Consider the following 14,555-nt stretch of genomic DNA (forward strand, 5'->3'; position numbering starts at 1 on the left):
GAATTATATTGCATTAAAAATGGCGGATTTTTAGGTGATTGTCGCAAAAACAAAATCATGGTGGAGTTCTCTGGTGGCTGCCATCGTACGTACACGTTCATTTCAAATTTATGTGATCTTTTTCTATCCAGTAGCTTAATTTTCAGTAGTGTGGCAACTTACAAGAACAATAAAATTTTAATTATTGATATGCAAATTTAGGATGAAACTTTTACTCATTTTCCCGACTAACATAGATCGATATACATTTACATCTCACCATGTTTGAATAAAAAAAAATCATTCATTACTTAATTTCTTCCTACAAAGGCACAACATAATTTTCCTGTTTGCTGGTGCGGACGTTTAGTGAAATCCCTAATATAGATGCAAAGCCTGACTCGTTCTCTCTCTCCGTCAACTCACCCGGTGCCTGCTTTGTACTTGCTCTTACATGTGGGCTAAGGTGGGCTATAAACCTATAATTCGGGTAAAAAAAATTCCTTTTCAAATATTACTATTAAAACTCTCTGATAAATTTAATACTCAGAAATTCTACTTAGCTAAAGCAGAGAAATTTAGTTCAATTTCTGCATAACTATTTATTTTCAAAATAAATTTAATGATTTATGAAAATTTTATACTCTACATAAAAACAGATTTATTTTTCAATCCTACAAATTTAAATTTATTTATTTATTAACTTAACTAAATATTAAATAACGTTCCTGAAAATTTGCAAACTAGTTAACTTTACTCTTATTATACCTTGATCTTTATTATTTATAATTTTATATAAAAAATTGTATTTTTGAAAATAACTTCAAAAATGTTACTCCCTGCGTACCAATGAATTCTTAACATTTGAAATTGAGTGTTCGGCACGTATTTTAAAACTCTTTCTACCATAGTTACATAAATTATTTTAAAAACTTTTTCAGTTTGAACAAAAATTTAATGTTCAAAATTTTATTAAAAAAAGAAAATCTTAAAAATAAGTTATGGAACTATAATAGATAAGAGTTTTAAAATGTGTGTCGAGCTCTCCATTTTAAATGTTAAGAATCTACGGTATTTTTTAAATAGGTTTAAAACATAGTATTTTGGATATTTTTTTCTAAATTTAATGGTATTTTTACTTTAAAATAATGCAGTTCACATTTATTTATTGTGTATGTATTTGTTATAATCCTTTAATATGGTTTATTTTTATTTAACCTAACAGTTATATAAATTTGTTCCTTATTTATTCGTACAATATTATTTTCTTTTGAAATAAAAAGAATAATCACACTAGAAAAAGGTGAAGTTAAATGAAAAAAATAATTGATTTAGTGTAGGAAAAGAATTAAAAGTTTCATTTTAGAAAAACGGTTTGCTGTGCAACCTGTTATGTAACTTAATTTCCAATTTTGAAAAGATTGATTTCAAAATTGCATTTGTTGCCTTTCAAATTTACAATCTTAAAATAAACTTTAATGAAAAATAAAATAAACGTTTTGAAGGATTACAAATTGTATTTTTGAAAATTAAATTTTAAAAAAATGTACTTTTGAAAATAAATTAAAAAATAACAAATAAGTTTAAAAATGACAATATTTTTGAAATATTTCTAAAAAAATATGTCATTTTTAAAAAAATACCTTAATTTTATCATAAAAATGAGATTTGAAAGTAATGCTATTCCAAATTATCAAATAAATAAATTAGGTGATCTTCACTTATAGCCTATATGTGTTTTACTTTTAGCCCTTCTTACGCAAAAAAACCCTAGTGTACATGTTTTAGAGCAGCGACCCTTGACATATATGTTTAGGGGAATAAATCTTAGAACGGTTTTAGATAAAATCGAAATCTGAATCGGAAGTCTTCAGTTTTTAAAATTAAAAACCGTAATCACAACTGATCCATGAATCGGTTTTAGTTTTAAAAACTCTAGATCAGTTTATATCGGTTCAGTTTCAATTGTAAAACCGGTTAAAAAAATATATTAAATGATAAAAAACAAAACTAAATAAATAAACAGTAAATTGATTCACATATGATCCAATTAACTTTCTTTACATATATTTGTGCCCACCTATTTACAATTTTACATGGAAACATTAATTAGAAGCAATAACGGAAATAGGACGGGAATATCTTCAAGCCTGTAGAAATGCAAAAGCAATATACAGGCATGGACCGACAACCATCGCCAAGCTTTCACTATAGTTTAAATAAACAATGCTTTAAAGTAGTAACTAAACAATGTTATTGGACTTGTTAATATTTTGTAAGACCCAATAGTCCGGTCTCTATTTTTTGTAAAAGGTCTAATACTAACTGTATACTATTTCTATTGCCTGAATGTTAATTAATTTGATTTTTTATATATATATATGTATTTGTTAATTCTAAATACTTATATATATATATGTATTTAAATAATCAATTTGGTTTTGTTTTTCTTGAATCGGATCGGTTTTTAAACTTTTTGATTTCAAATCGGTTTGGGTTTTTTACGAATTTTACAGGTTTCGGTTTTTTTTTTCAGTTTTTTACTGAGCCCTATATATGGTACAACAAGGACCAACCAGCAATAGAGTATTTTTGAAATGGCTGCAATTAGGGGAGGATCTGGAAACAAAATTTCACCTTTTGTTACCGTTAAAATATATATGAAAGTGTACCTGAAAATTAAAAAAATATAAAGATGTATTGATAAAATATGGTAGTGAGTGGTGACCCATCCGAATATAATTGGAGGATCAGCGTCGGCTGCAACGACAGGAGGTGTTGGATAAAAAGCATAGAGATGGGGACGAGAGAAGAAGTAAACAAAATTTTCATAGAAAGCAAAGTGTAGCCTGAAATGTACATGTATGCAACCAAAAGATATTGCAGTTGACTAGAGATCTCTAAGTTTCCTGATATTCATGGGAAAAGTATAATTGCCGTCTCCGTCAAGCAATTGATTGGCAATAATAAGATTGGCAGCCTCACTAGGGTGGTAAGGATCCCAGAACACATACTTGTCGCGATCCAAACACATGCTAGACCCTGGTCTGCAAGGCATGATTCCCCCAAGCTGACCATTTCCGCAACATGCGCTGCCTGCACTTTCAAAACCTGCAAATTTGCTTCATTTGATTTTTATGATTCTTCTTACAAAGTCCTTTTATCAATAAAAAAATATTATGCCTACCATATTTTTCATGGTTTGTTATGACTTCCATAACTAGATCGTACACATTTGCAAGAACAAATGTTGCTCCATGGAGAGTTTTGTTTAGGTCAAGCACAAGGGTTTTTAATCCGGCATTGTAGTGACGGGCCATTTTGTTTGGTAATCCCACACACTGAAGTTCACCTAACTGATTTAATGTCTTCTGGTAAGGGATGCAACCTAGTGGGGCGATGTTCCCGATTATAAACTTTCTTGCGTCTAACTGGTAAAGTCTCTGTTACAAAAACCAGATATGTAAAGCAGATTCAATGATCAAAATATTAGAAAGCTGGGAAATTTTCAGTAGTACTCACACTAAGTTGTTGGTAAAATTTAATATGAAGTTTAGCTATGAAAGCATCTGGGCTTATTACTTTTCTTTCGCCTGCTGAGAGGATCGGAAGTAGATAATTGTTGAGAATATCGTTTGAACCAACTACAATTGGGAACATGGATTTTTTCATAATGAATTCTCTAGCTTGGGTTGTACCCAACAGTTCATCAATATGCTTCCTGGTAATGTTGAAATAATCAATTTGGGTATCCATTGAAAGCCTTTTTATCTGCAAAATCAAATATTTTTAGCAATATATATCGTATAATCTTGGATGTAATTTTTACAAGTTTACATGATGGAGTTACAAGTATAAGCTTACAAATATAGATCCAGTGGCATTCAAAATTCCACCACCTCCTGATGCATAATTTACTCCATGCAATATATTTTTGCTGGTAAAATTTGGTTCCAGAAATGGCACAGGATAGTATGGTAGCCCTAGATTTTCCCCTGAAGTATATAGATATTGAAGAAAAAGAAACAATCTCAATAATATCCAAGTAGATGAAGCCAAATGTAAATATCAGTAGTATGTAAGATGGGCTTACCAACAATATCTCCGATGGTTCTTCCATTGGTGAACCGGCCAGTGGGATTTCCACCGGATGCTTTGAAATCAATACCATTTGGTCTGACATTAGCCTTAGACAATGTAGGCAGATAGTTATTGTTTCCTGCATCCACCAAAGAATCACCGAAAATGAATAAAGCTCCATTTTCGAGTTCCTCATCATTTCCCTTCCCAAATAGGCCCAGATAAATAATTGTCAAAAAAATTACTGAAGCTGCAATGTTACAGTTGTCCGTGGCCATGGCTTCTAACTCCGACAACTAATGGATTTGGAATCCATGGAAGTTAGTACTATGTATAAATTAATTCAGGAATTTAAAGAAAGGTAGGTCAGCAACACTAATAATGTGTAGTATATGTCAAAACATGCATAGGCTAAGAGAAACTAATATATTACATAACAAGCTAAAGCCTACTGCTTCACTCAAGATATATCTTGATTCTATTTATAACAGCTTATGTTTTAAAGAACCCTTGAGATATTTATGCAGAATATGTGAAGTGAAAATATTTAGTTCTGCAGTACAAATTCTTGCCACCAAGATTTTATGTATTTAGCCTTTGGCTTCCAGGAGTAGTTTATTTATGCAGTAAGAGTGACACATATCATGTGTGCACTAATAGTAAAATTAAAAATGAGAAAATAACCACAAAATAAAAAGGACATATCTAAGAATTTATCGTTCTTCATCTGAGAACAAAGTTTCTGCAAGTACTACCTATCTTACAGTCTCACACTACAAGCTCATTTCGCGTTAATCTACAACATCATCGCTCATCCCCTCAAATGATATCAATAAGGTGGTATTCAAAAGATCAAATGGACTTCCGTTTGTTGCAGAACATTAACCAAGACAAAATTACAACACGCATAATAATTGTGGGTTTCAGGTGGATCATTACAATGTACAGTTACAACTTCTGGACATATATCAGATGACACGACTTCACTTATAGCCTTTTAGGAGCATCTGCATTGATATTTTCCTTCTTACAAACTAGTTCTTTTGACTGCTTTTGCTAAAGTGTTGAACAGACGGAACGAATGGTGGTTGATCTTTTTGCTGGGGAGTTTGTATAGGAGCCATATTCGCTGACACCCTCCAGATCTTCACCGACTTATCCAAGCTCCCACTGTAAACAACCCACCGCCTATCACCACCAACTTGCTGTTCTTTATCATCTTCAACCGCTAAACATTTCACTGGTCCAGTATGACCACTTAACACAGACAAGCATGAATGCTTGCCTTCTGCATCTCTAGTCCAAACACATATATTTGTATCAGCTGATCCACTAAATATCAGGTTACTGGATGATGCTAAACACAGAACTGCAAGCTTATGGCCCCTTAATACTCCCCCGTGTGACAAAAGGCTTGCACGTTCCCAAAAATTAACAACACCGTCTGATGATCCACAATATAAAAATGAAGCCAGAGGATCCACTGCCAATGCTGTCACGGCACATTCTTGTTTCAACAATGTCTGTGAGAAAAAATGCTTGGTGCCTTTTCCTTGTAATTCCCGACGCCAAACTTTGACAGTTCCATCAGCTGATCCTGTAAATACGAGCCCATCAAAGCCTGCAACCACGGAGTTGACAGCATCTTCATGAGCATTAACAGATTCCAAGCATTTTGAATTAGAAACTCTCCAAACTTTAATTGTTCTGTCCCACGATGCTGAATACAAAAGTGTTTTATCCTCATTCAAGCTAAGGGACGAAATGGCATCGAAATGTTTTAGCCATATCACATTCCGGCTTCTCCTGTAGCTACTCGGATTCATCGAGCTTTTAAACACAGCTCTAAATGTGGGTAAAGATCCCACTCGTTTGTGAATACTTGGATTCTTGGAAGACACTTTCCAGAGACGAATTTTACCATCTTGATGACCGGTAAAAATCTTTTCACCAGCAATAATAATCGCCTTAACAAGTCCACTATTTGATTTAAACCCCGAATACTCCTTCTGATTTTTCCACACCCTAATGTTCTTGCTGTCAGATCCTGTATACAACAAATCCCCTGTTGCTGCCAATGAATAAATGTGGCCTTCTTCGCGAACGAGCGACCCCATCAGGCCTGTGTATTTATAACTTTCTTCTTGACTACTCGAAGATTCTTCAACATGAGATGACCACGGAGATTTCGATATTGGTGATGTGGCCAATGACTTATCCCAAGGTGGTGTTGTTGTAGATGGAGGTGATGAAGAAGATGTATGAATATCAACAGATAATGGAGAAGTAACTTCTTCATTCGAATGATTTGCATCATTAGCACTATCATGCATGGTGTTGCTTATTCGAAATGAATATTCTAATTCTTCGTCTGTCGAATCTACCTTGATCATTCTGTCATAGCCTTTTCTGCCTTGAACTGAGTTTTGCATCCTTGCAAATTTTCACTAGTCACACAGGCAGAAATTTTGTGTTCTTTTTTTTTGTAAACAAAATATAACTTGGCCAAAAAACACCTCTGAACAATATGTTGATGAATGGATTGTGTGTGCAATGTAGCTAAATAACATTCAAGAAAATGTAATTACATGCATGTATCTAATTATCTGTTGAAGAACTTGCTGTAGATTTTGATCAGAAGTATATAGTAATAAATGCAGAGTACAATGAATTTGAGGAAAATTAAGAGTGAAGAATATGAGTTTCAGAGAAGAGGAAACAAAATGTGTAATACAAAGCATTAGTTTTTTAGATAATTTTAGTGGCAACACAAAATAATAGGAAGCTTTAAAGAAATTTGGTGCTCTGTGGAGCTGCATGAATTTAGGGTACATGTTTTGTCTCGGCTAAATTCAAGCGTATTGGGTTAATTTTGGTTTCTTGTTTGGATTATAAATCGTATTAGACAATAAAGGAACCGGGTTAAAGGGGTCATTCAGTTTCTATGGCAAAGGGCAAGCAAGTAGCTACTCAGATGCAACAATTAGAGTAATTAGAGTAACAGACTTGGAGTAACAGAATGGAGCGCAAGTTGGAAACTGAAGAAAGTGTGGGGAAAGTAATGCAACAATTACAGTTTAGCAAAACACAATAACACATGCATGAATATTTAGCAAAAAAAAACATATCCATGAAAATTCTTATTTGAAAGTAAAACATCTTACAAGATGCCAAAAAATCATACAAACATTCCATGACAATTTTTAGGAATTCAAAAACGATAATAATTCAATAAAAAGTCTACGAGAACAGTTCAATACTAAGGACTTGAAAAGAGATCATCTCCTATGTAGCCAACAACAAGGTTTGTAACCATAGTTCCAGAAGCAATCTGAATCTCTTGCATCTTTTCAGCACGAAGTGTTTCTAAATCCCTTAATTTAGTTTTAGTATCATCAATATGAACCTGAAACTCTTGTAACTTACTTTTGGCATCGGCAATATGAGAGTCAATTTCATGAAGCTCTGAAAGTAGGGGCCGTGAAAACCGCACTTGTTCTATATAGATCAAACGGCTCACAAGCCAACTCACATTAAATCCGAATTTCTGCAACTCTGCAAATGCATCCCTGTACTCCGCAATCATCTCCGCATCAACATCAGTCATGGAGATTCTGGTAAAGTCATTCACTAAGGTGCACAACGTATTCAGCTTAACTGAACAAAATTTCTTGTTTTTGGTAGTAAAGTGCTCAAAGGTTTCCGGGTATTTATCCATAATGAGATCGAGCAGGCATACAAACTCGCAGTTAACCTCATGCCCCCGCCATAACCCAAACTCACTATTACCCCCAGCAAAACTTACCCGATCATTGCCTGTCCTTTCAACTGGAGAACGAATTTGTCTAACCCTGTCAACATCTGATAAGGAATCCTGCCCCACGGGCTCTTCTTGCATTCCTGTGTCTGCAGTGTCAACGCTCACAGTTCTATGTATATGTTGACAATTAACCAACACCTTGGTAGAAACTCCCAAGGGCTCTCGTAGCACCACATTTGGAGCTTTTACAGTAGCCACCACTGTATAAGGAGTCGTGTTCTGGAAAAATAAAAAAAAACCCAGAAAGTTTAGAGAAACATTCTGACTGAGAAGTTACCATAGTCAACTTTTTCTATGAAGTGAAACAAGAATATTTTAGCTAAAAATTTCCACAGTCAGCCGTTCGTTTTATAACAGCAAGAACACCTAGCAAGATGGTATTACGTCAATAGTTGATGCGAAAAATATTTAATACTCAAACCATACTCTCCATTTTAATAGTTGATGCGAAAAAATATGGTAGCTGAACTCAAAGATTGTTTTTCCGGCTCTAACCTAACCCAAGAGATTCTTGTGCCGACCCTCTCCATTTTAGTACTCCTTTTATTTTGACTCCACTGCCTCCATCTTCCTCTTCTTCTATGATTGAAATTAGTTCTAAGTTTACGTTAATTCAAATTTTAATATCTAAATGTGCGTTTGTATGTGTGAGCTTCTGTGGTACATACAGACACAGCTAAATCCATACTCTAAAACATTGGTAAATATGAAACAAAAGAAAATCAATAGCCATAATTAGGGCCCAAACAATTAAAGCTCAAAATTGTAAGGATACGAAATATCTCCTATAAATAACGTTCAGATCAAAGTATGCCTTGTAAAAGTATTATGGTTTTATGTATTTGCAAGTTCATATTTTAAGGCCTTGTTTGTTTCGATATAACCCAGCCATGCAACTACAACTTCCCTGGAACTCAAATTAGACCATGTGTTTGGTTCAACAGATTTTCAGTTAGAGAAAGTAAATTCAAGTTCCCAGGTACTTATATTTACACCAAAACAGAGGAACTTAGTTACCCAGGTACCCCGTGGTCCCCACAAGTTACATAGTGTTCCCAAAATTAGCAAAGTAACTTAAGCTACATATGTCAAACCAAACATAGTAATTTCATTATCCATGGAACTATCTGATGTAAATCCATGAAGTGCAAGTTCCCAAAGTAACTGCAAATTAGGCCTAAACTAAAAGAAATTTTCAATCGCTTTTGTTTTCGTATGTGTGCATACATGACCAATAGGTGAATAAAATTTGACCTCAATCTAAAAGAGATAAGAATTTGTCAAATACCTAATTGTTATTAAGATATACATGGACATGAAGTAGCTGGAAACAATGTTTGATGCCTAAGTTCATACATTTCAATTGTTTATCTTATCCACTTTTCTAGTATAATTGTTTTCACTAAACCTATTTGTTCACAGGTACATTAATTTGAAGCTAAGGCTTACTCATAATAATACCAGAAGCTAATCAAATGAAATACAACTTTTTTCTGAGGAAGTTTGTTGGAATTAGTGGCACAAATAAACAAAACTTCATTTCCTTTTACAGAAACTTGATAATCAAAACATGTAGATCCACCATTCTATGCTCATGCTCACCCATCAATAGAAGTTAATGTGAAGAAAAAATATCGAGTATTACTATATAAAGGCTACAGCCTACACACACTGTTTACGCCTACAAGAAAAAAGACAATGAATGTATCAAGTTAGCAAGAAGGATAATCAATATTATGATTACCTGGGGCAGTGCTGCGACAATGGTGGCTGTTGGCGAGCCACCAAGTAAGTAGCTTTTCAGAGTACTAGATATACTTCCCTCGTTACATCCACACGGCAGCTTTACATATTTCAAGTCATAAAATGGAGAAGGGAAACCTAAAAGAAAGTCGAAAATCGAGAGAAGTGCCTACGAAATAATAAAATATAGAGTTATATATACAACATCGATAATAAAATAACAAAGAGTTATTTAGACAACATCGGTCGAATGAATTGTAATTTACATATGTAATTTAAAGTCAAACAACATAAAAAAGAATGTAATAATTCATTGGGCTATGTATTTCTTTCCCAGGGTTTCATATTTTGCAGAAAGCAAGATTCACGAGAAGCCTTCTCATGACAAGGGGGCATAATCACTTTCCGCAAGGGCAAGTAAAACAAGGGCAACTCCGTAAACCGCATAAATTCAAAAAGGACAAAATGTACACTTGTTTTCATCAAACAAAATAGCCTAAATGCGTGTCCAATTTTGATTGTAAACTTGGTATGGAACAATGATGCTCACCATTTCAAAACCATTAAAGAGAGTTTTCTATTTAATTTATTATTAAATATGTCTTGGGAGTGGGAGAAGACTCCTTAAACATGAAGAGCAAAGGGAAGCTTCTTAATAGGTACCAGGAGTCTCTTAGAGCTATTTTTCAGTTCATACCTCCTAAACTTCCAACTTAAAAATCCTAAACACAAAGTCTCTTGGACACGAACAAGGTAATATGATTACTTGACTGATCATATTACACAAGAACTAGGGAGGGTGGGACAGCTTACCAATGAATAACTAAATTTGCTAAAGATGTACGATACATGTTAAAAAAAATTAGATTTACCAAAGCCATATAAATTGAGAGAAGGAAACAAAGGGTGACTACGTCATATTTACTAAATGAAAATTTTGATACCTCAATGGTCTCCAAATCAAGATAAAGAATCTTGGCACTACCAAGTTTTGGCAGCATAACTGTAAATTGTTGATAACATTCTTTCAACTTCTCCCGAGAGAAGTTCTTGTCATCTATCCAACCCCGCAGTTTTACATTTACAATGTCCAACTTAGAATCTTCAAATGTGATCGGAAAGATACCAACAGAAGTGAAAGTACTGAGTTCTGGAGCAAACACCACAATCGTACTGTCAGGAATCCCTTTGTACTCATTGTACCGGGTCTCAATCTCCAGGTTCACCAATTTAGGACAATGTATAGAACAAGCATGTATATATCCGCTGTTGTAAATTAGTTTGAGATTCTGTAGATTGACAAGTGCAGTAAAATATTCCTTCATATTGTCGCGAAATGATATATCATCAAGAGTTAGAGTTTTTAGAGCTGGCAAATTCCAAACATTAGTGGGCAATTTGCACTTACGCAGAACAAGAGTCGTTAATTCAGGTAGACTAAAAGCAGAGGACAGTAAATCCCAACTTTCAAGCAACAGATTTCTCAAGGAAGGTAAGCAAGTGAAATTTTGTACCGATAACTCAATTCCCTGAGATTCATAATAAAAGTAGCCTGTCAAGCGTATCAAGCGCAGAGTTGATAACGCAGGTAAATCCCATAAATTCCAACAGTTAAATTCCGACATATCATCATCAGCTTTCATATGCAATTCAAGTTCCCTAATAGTACTAGAATTAAAAATTGATAAACTAAACGGCTTATGATCCGTTCGAAACTGAACATTTAAACACTTAACACGATGCAAAATAGCATAATCGACAAACTTAGCAATTAAACCTGCAGGTAACAAAGTCATCTCCAAACGCGAAATCTGAGATTCATGGTTTCGATGTTTCAAAACATGACGGGCTAAATTACTGGTGTTGGCAGCAGAAAAGCGTTGATCCCATTCAAATTTAAGAAAAGGGAGAGTAGTCCATACAGGCTTCCACCGTTTCGAAAGAGCGCTGGTTGAAACACTCAATTTTGTATCAACAAATTTGAGAATTCGATGAAGCAATTCATCAGGTAAAGTGCTGAGTCTATCTTCTCCTTGGTATCGATCATCTTCTCCTTCGTAATCATCTTCGTATTCATGATCAAGTTCGATTTTGAGTCTGGCTTTCTTCTTCCTCCTCTCTGACTCGCTATTCATTTCGCTTCTCTTCTCAAACCCTAGCCCCAGTCAAATGCTGAAATGTTTATCCCTCTCTCTTTAAAGACTCTGCTATTGAATTAGAATTTTCAATTTTGACAGATTTTTTTGGATATTGAAAATTTAGATATTGTTTAATTTGGAATCTTAATAATTCATTAAAATCCTGAGTATTTTATCCAGATTTTCAAATTTTGGGATATTATATCAGGATTTTAAAAAGGAAAAGGCTTGAAATTTTTAAAAAAACTCCACAAATTGTTTTATCAAATATGATTTGTCACATGAGTAGTTAACAATTTTTTTAATAATAATACGAAATTTTGCATACAACCACGTGAACCAAGATAAATACCTCTGTACATAATCATAAATTTTCCTTCCTTCCGTGTGATTGGAACATACAACTAAAAAGATAATTTCTCTTTAACCAATTGATCCAACTCTTGCGGGCAAGTTTTATGGGTACCTAACACCACTTTCTTAAAAATATTTTAAAATTTGATTTTATTATAATATTCTATAATTATATACTAAAAAACTTGGGCAAACTCGATCTTTTCATAACATAATATTTTCTCTATTCACTAATTAGCCATCTCATAATATTTTGAGGGAATTTCATCAATTTTTATCAGTGATAAGTCTCAATCATTTCTTTCTTGTTTGTTTTTTTATTAAATTTTTTTTTTCCTTCAATACTCTCCTAATTTATTTGATTTTTATTTAGTCTCTCCTTAGTTGTGTTTGTTTTATTTTGGTGTGTTTTGGCATTCTTCATATTCAGAATCATAAATTTTTCGTGGATTTTAGTCATTGATATAGGTTTTCACTCATAAAAATGATCGATTGCTCAAAACACTTCATAACAAGTACATATATATGTCTATAATCTTCAAAAAATATCGTTTAATTTCTTCTTCAAGAATGAAAGAGTCAACAACAATATTTTTTAAGCGTTTGTTAAATTCGATGATATTTAAAGATGTCGTATGATTTTTTATTATTAAATTTATTCCACTTTTGTTTAAAAGAAATTTGGTATAATATAACTTCTTAAAATCTCGTGATATTTTAAAGATGACCACGATTTTTTAGAGAGAATTTGTTATAATTTTTTATCGGTATCTGTTATGGGTTAAAAACTAATATATATAATTGCTGTATTTAATACTAAGAAACGTGAACTTCGAGGCTCGATTTGACTGCTCTTGTGTTTCGTGACTCAATCTGCCTTAACAAGATGCCTACGTACCTTGCTGATTGCCAAGGATCAAGTCAAAAAACGTAGTTCTGATTTGTGGGGTGAGGCCCCTTATATAGATGTGGGAGTCCTTGAATTGGACTTGGTATAGGAGACTTGGTGGACAAGCCTCTGAATTAGGATAGACTTAGGAGTCCTAGGAAGTAGGAAGCTGATTCCTTATCCTTTTAGGTCCCCTTGAGGCTAATCTATAAGGATTTATATCCTTATCGGGACTCTTCTCAACAGCTGATTTTTCCCTTATTAATTAATTACGAAATTAATTAATAATCAGGGCTTTTGGGCCTTTTTTATTCCACCAGGCCTGATCTGGTCCATCAGGCTTAACCTTTCTGGTATGAGTTTCATATATCTTTTTATTGGGCCTAGCAGCCCACAGCTTGTACAATTAATGCAGTATTTAATTATACAATCATAATTTATTTATCCCTATCATTTGCCCCCCAACTTTTGGGAAACATTGAATAGGTTTCCCAGAAGTTAAGTCTATTTGTTTCCTTACAGGGTTTCGTTTTTCCGTAAAGTGTGGAGCGACCTACACGTTTACAACGAATTTTTCCTTTTATTTAGGAATTATTTTGATTTCCAGGAATTTTTCCCTTATTTCCGGGATTTTTCCCTAATTTCTGGAATTTTCCCTAATTTTTCTGGGATTTTCCCTAATTTTTCTGGGATTTTTCCTTATTTTTCTGGGATTTATTCCTTAATTTCTGGATTTTTCCCTTAATTTCTGGGATTTATCCTTAATCTCTGGAATTTTCCCTTAATTTCTGGGATTTATCCTTAATTTCTGGATTTTCCCTTAATTTCTGGATTTTTCCCTTAATTTCTGGGATTTTCCCTTAATTTCTGGGATTTATCCTTAATTTCTGGAATTTTCCCTTAATTTCTGGGATTTATCCTTAATTTCTGGATTTTTCCCTTAATTTCTGGATTTTTCCCTTAATTTCTGGAATTTTCCCTTAATTTCTGGGATTTATCCTTAATTTCTGGATTTATTCCTTAATTTCTGGATTTTTCCCTTAATTTCTGGGATTTATCCTTAATTTCTGGAATTTTCCCTTAATTTCTGGGATTTATCCTTAATTTCTGGATTTTTCCCTTAATTTCTGGATTTTTCCCTTAATTTCTGGGATTTTCCCTTAATTTCTGGATTTATTCCTTTAATTTTCTGAAAATATTAACATTTTTCAGAAATTATTTAAGGAATTTAAGGAATTTCCTTATTTTTCTGGATTTTTTCCCTAATTTCTGGGATTTATCCTTAATTTTCTGGATTTATTCCTTATTTCTGAAAATATTAACATTTTTCAGAAATTATTTAAGGAATTTCCTTATTATTATTTTTTGTAATTTTCCAGGCTTTTTCTTCCCTTTTTCTTCCTTTTTTTTTATGCAATTTTTCGACCAGGAATCCATTCGACCAGGATCCTGGTCGAATTAACCTTCTTTCAGCCCTGGTCGAAGGATTTTCGAGCAGGAATATTCGAGCAGAGGTCCTGGTCGAATTTCGGCCAGGATTTCCCCCCCCCCT

General features: G+C 33.5%; 3 protein-coding genes across 3 annotated transcripts; all 3 read right to left on the minus strand.

Moving 5' to 3' along the window:
* Window positions 1–2,670: 2,670 nt before the first annotated feature.
* Window positions 2,671–4,444, minus strand: LOC141686996 (GDSL esterase/lipase At2g23540-like). The gene is made up of 5 exons (XM_074492126.1): window positions 4,073–4,444; window positions 3,844–3,974; window positions 3,502–3,750; window positions 3,167–3,422; window positions 2,671–3,090 (listed from the first exon to the last, which is right to left on the minus strand). The coding sequence occupies exons 1-5, from the start codon at window positions 4,335–4,337 to the stop codon at window positions 2,870–2,872; spliced, it is 1,122 nt and encodes a 373-aa protein (XP_074348227.1). The 5' UTR covers window positions 4,338–4,444; the 3' UTR covers window positions 2,671–2,869.
* Window positions 4,445–4,962: 518 nt separating this feature from the next.
* On the minus strand, window positions 4,963–6,691 carry LOC141686944 (protein JINGUBANG-like). Its single transcript, XM_074492056.1, has one exon. It carries the CDS (start codon window positions 6,489–6,491, stop codon window positions 5,094–5,096), a length of 1,398 nt encoding a protein of 465 aa, XP_074348157.1. The 5' UTR covers window positions 6,492–6,691; the 3' UTR covers window positions 4,963–5,093.
* Window positions 6,692–7,167: 476 nt separating this feature from the next.
* LOC141683527 (uncharacterized) lies at window positions 7,168–11,833 on the minus strand. The gene is made up of 3 exons (XM_074488265.1): window positions 10,567–11,833; window positions 9,624–9,791; window positions 7,168–8,098 (listed from the first exon to the last, which is right to left on the minus strand). Exons 1-3 carry the CDS (start codon window positions 11,755–11,757, stop codon window positions 7,319–7,321), a joined length of 2,139 nt encoding a protein of 712 aa, XP_074344366.1. The 5' UTR covers window positions 11,758–11,833; the 3' UTR covers window positions 7,168–7,318.
* Window positions 11,834–14,555: the final 2,722 nt, after the last annotated feature.

Source organism: Apium graveolens, chromosome 9 (genome assembly GCF_009905375.1).
Source record: "Apium graveolens cultivar Ventura chromosome 9, ASM990537v1, whole genome shotgun sequence".
In the NCBI taxonomy this organism is placed as follows: Eukaryota; Viridiplantae; Streptophyta; class Magnoliopsida; order Apiales; family Apiaceae; genus Apium; species Apium graveolens.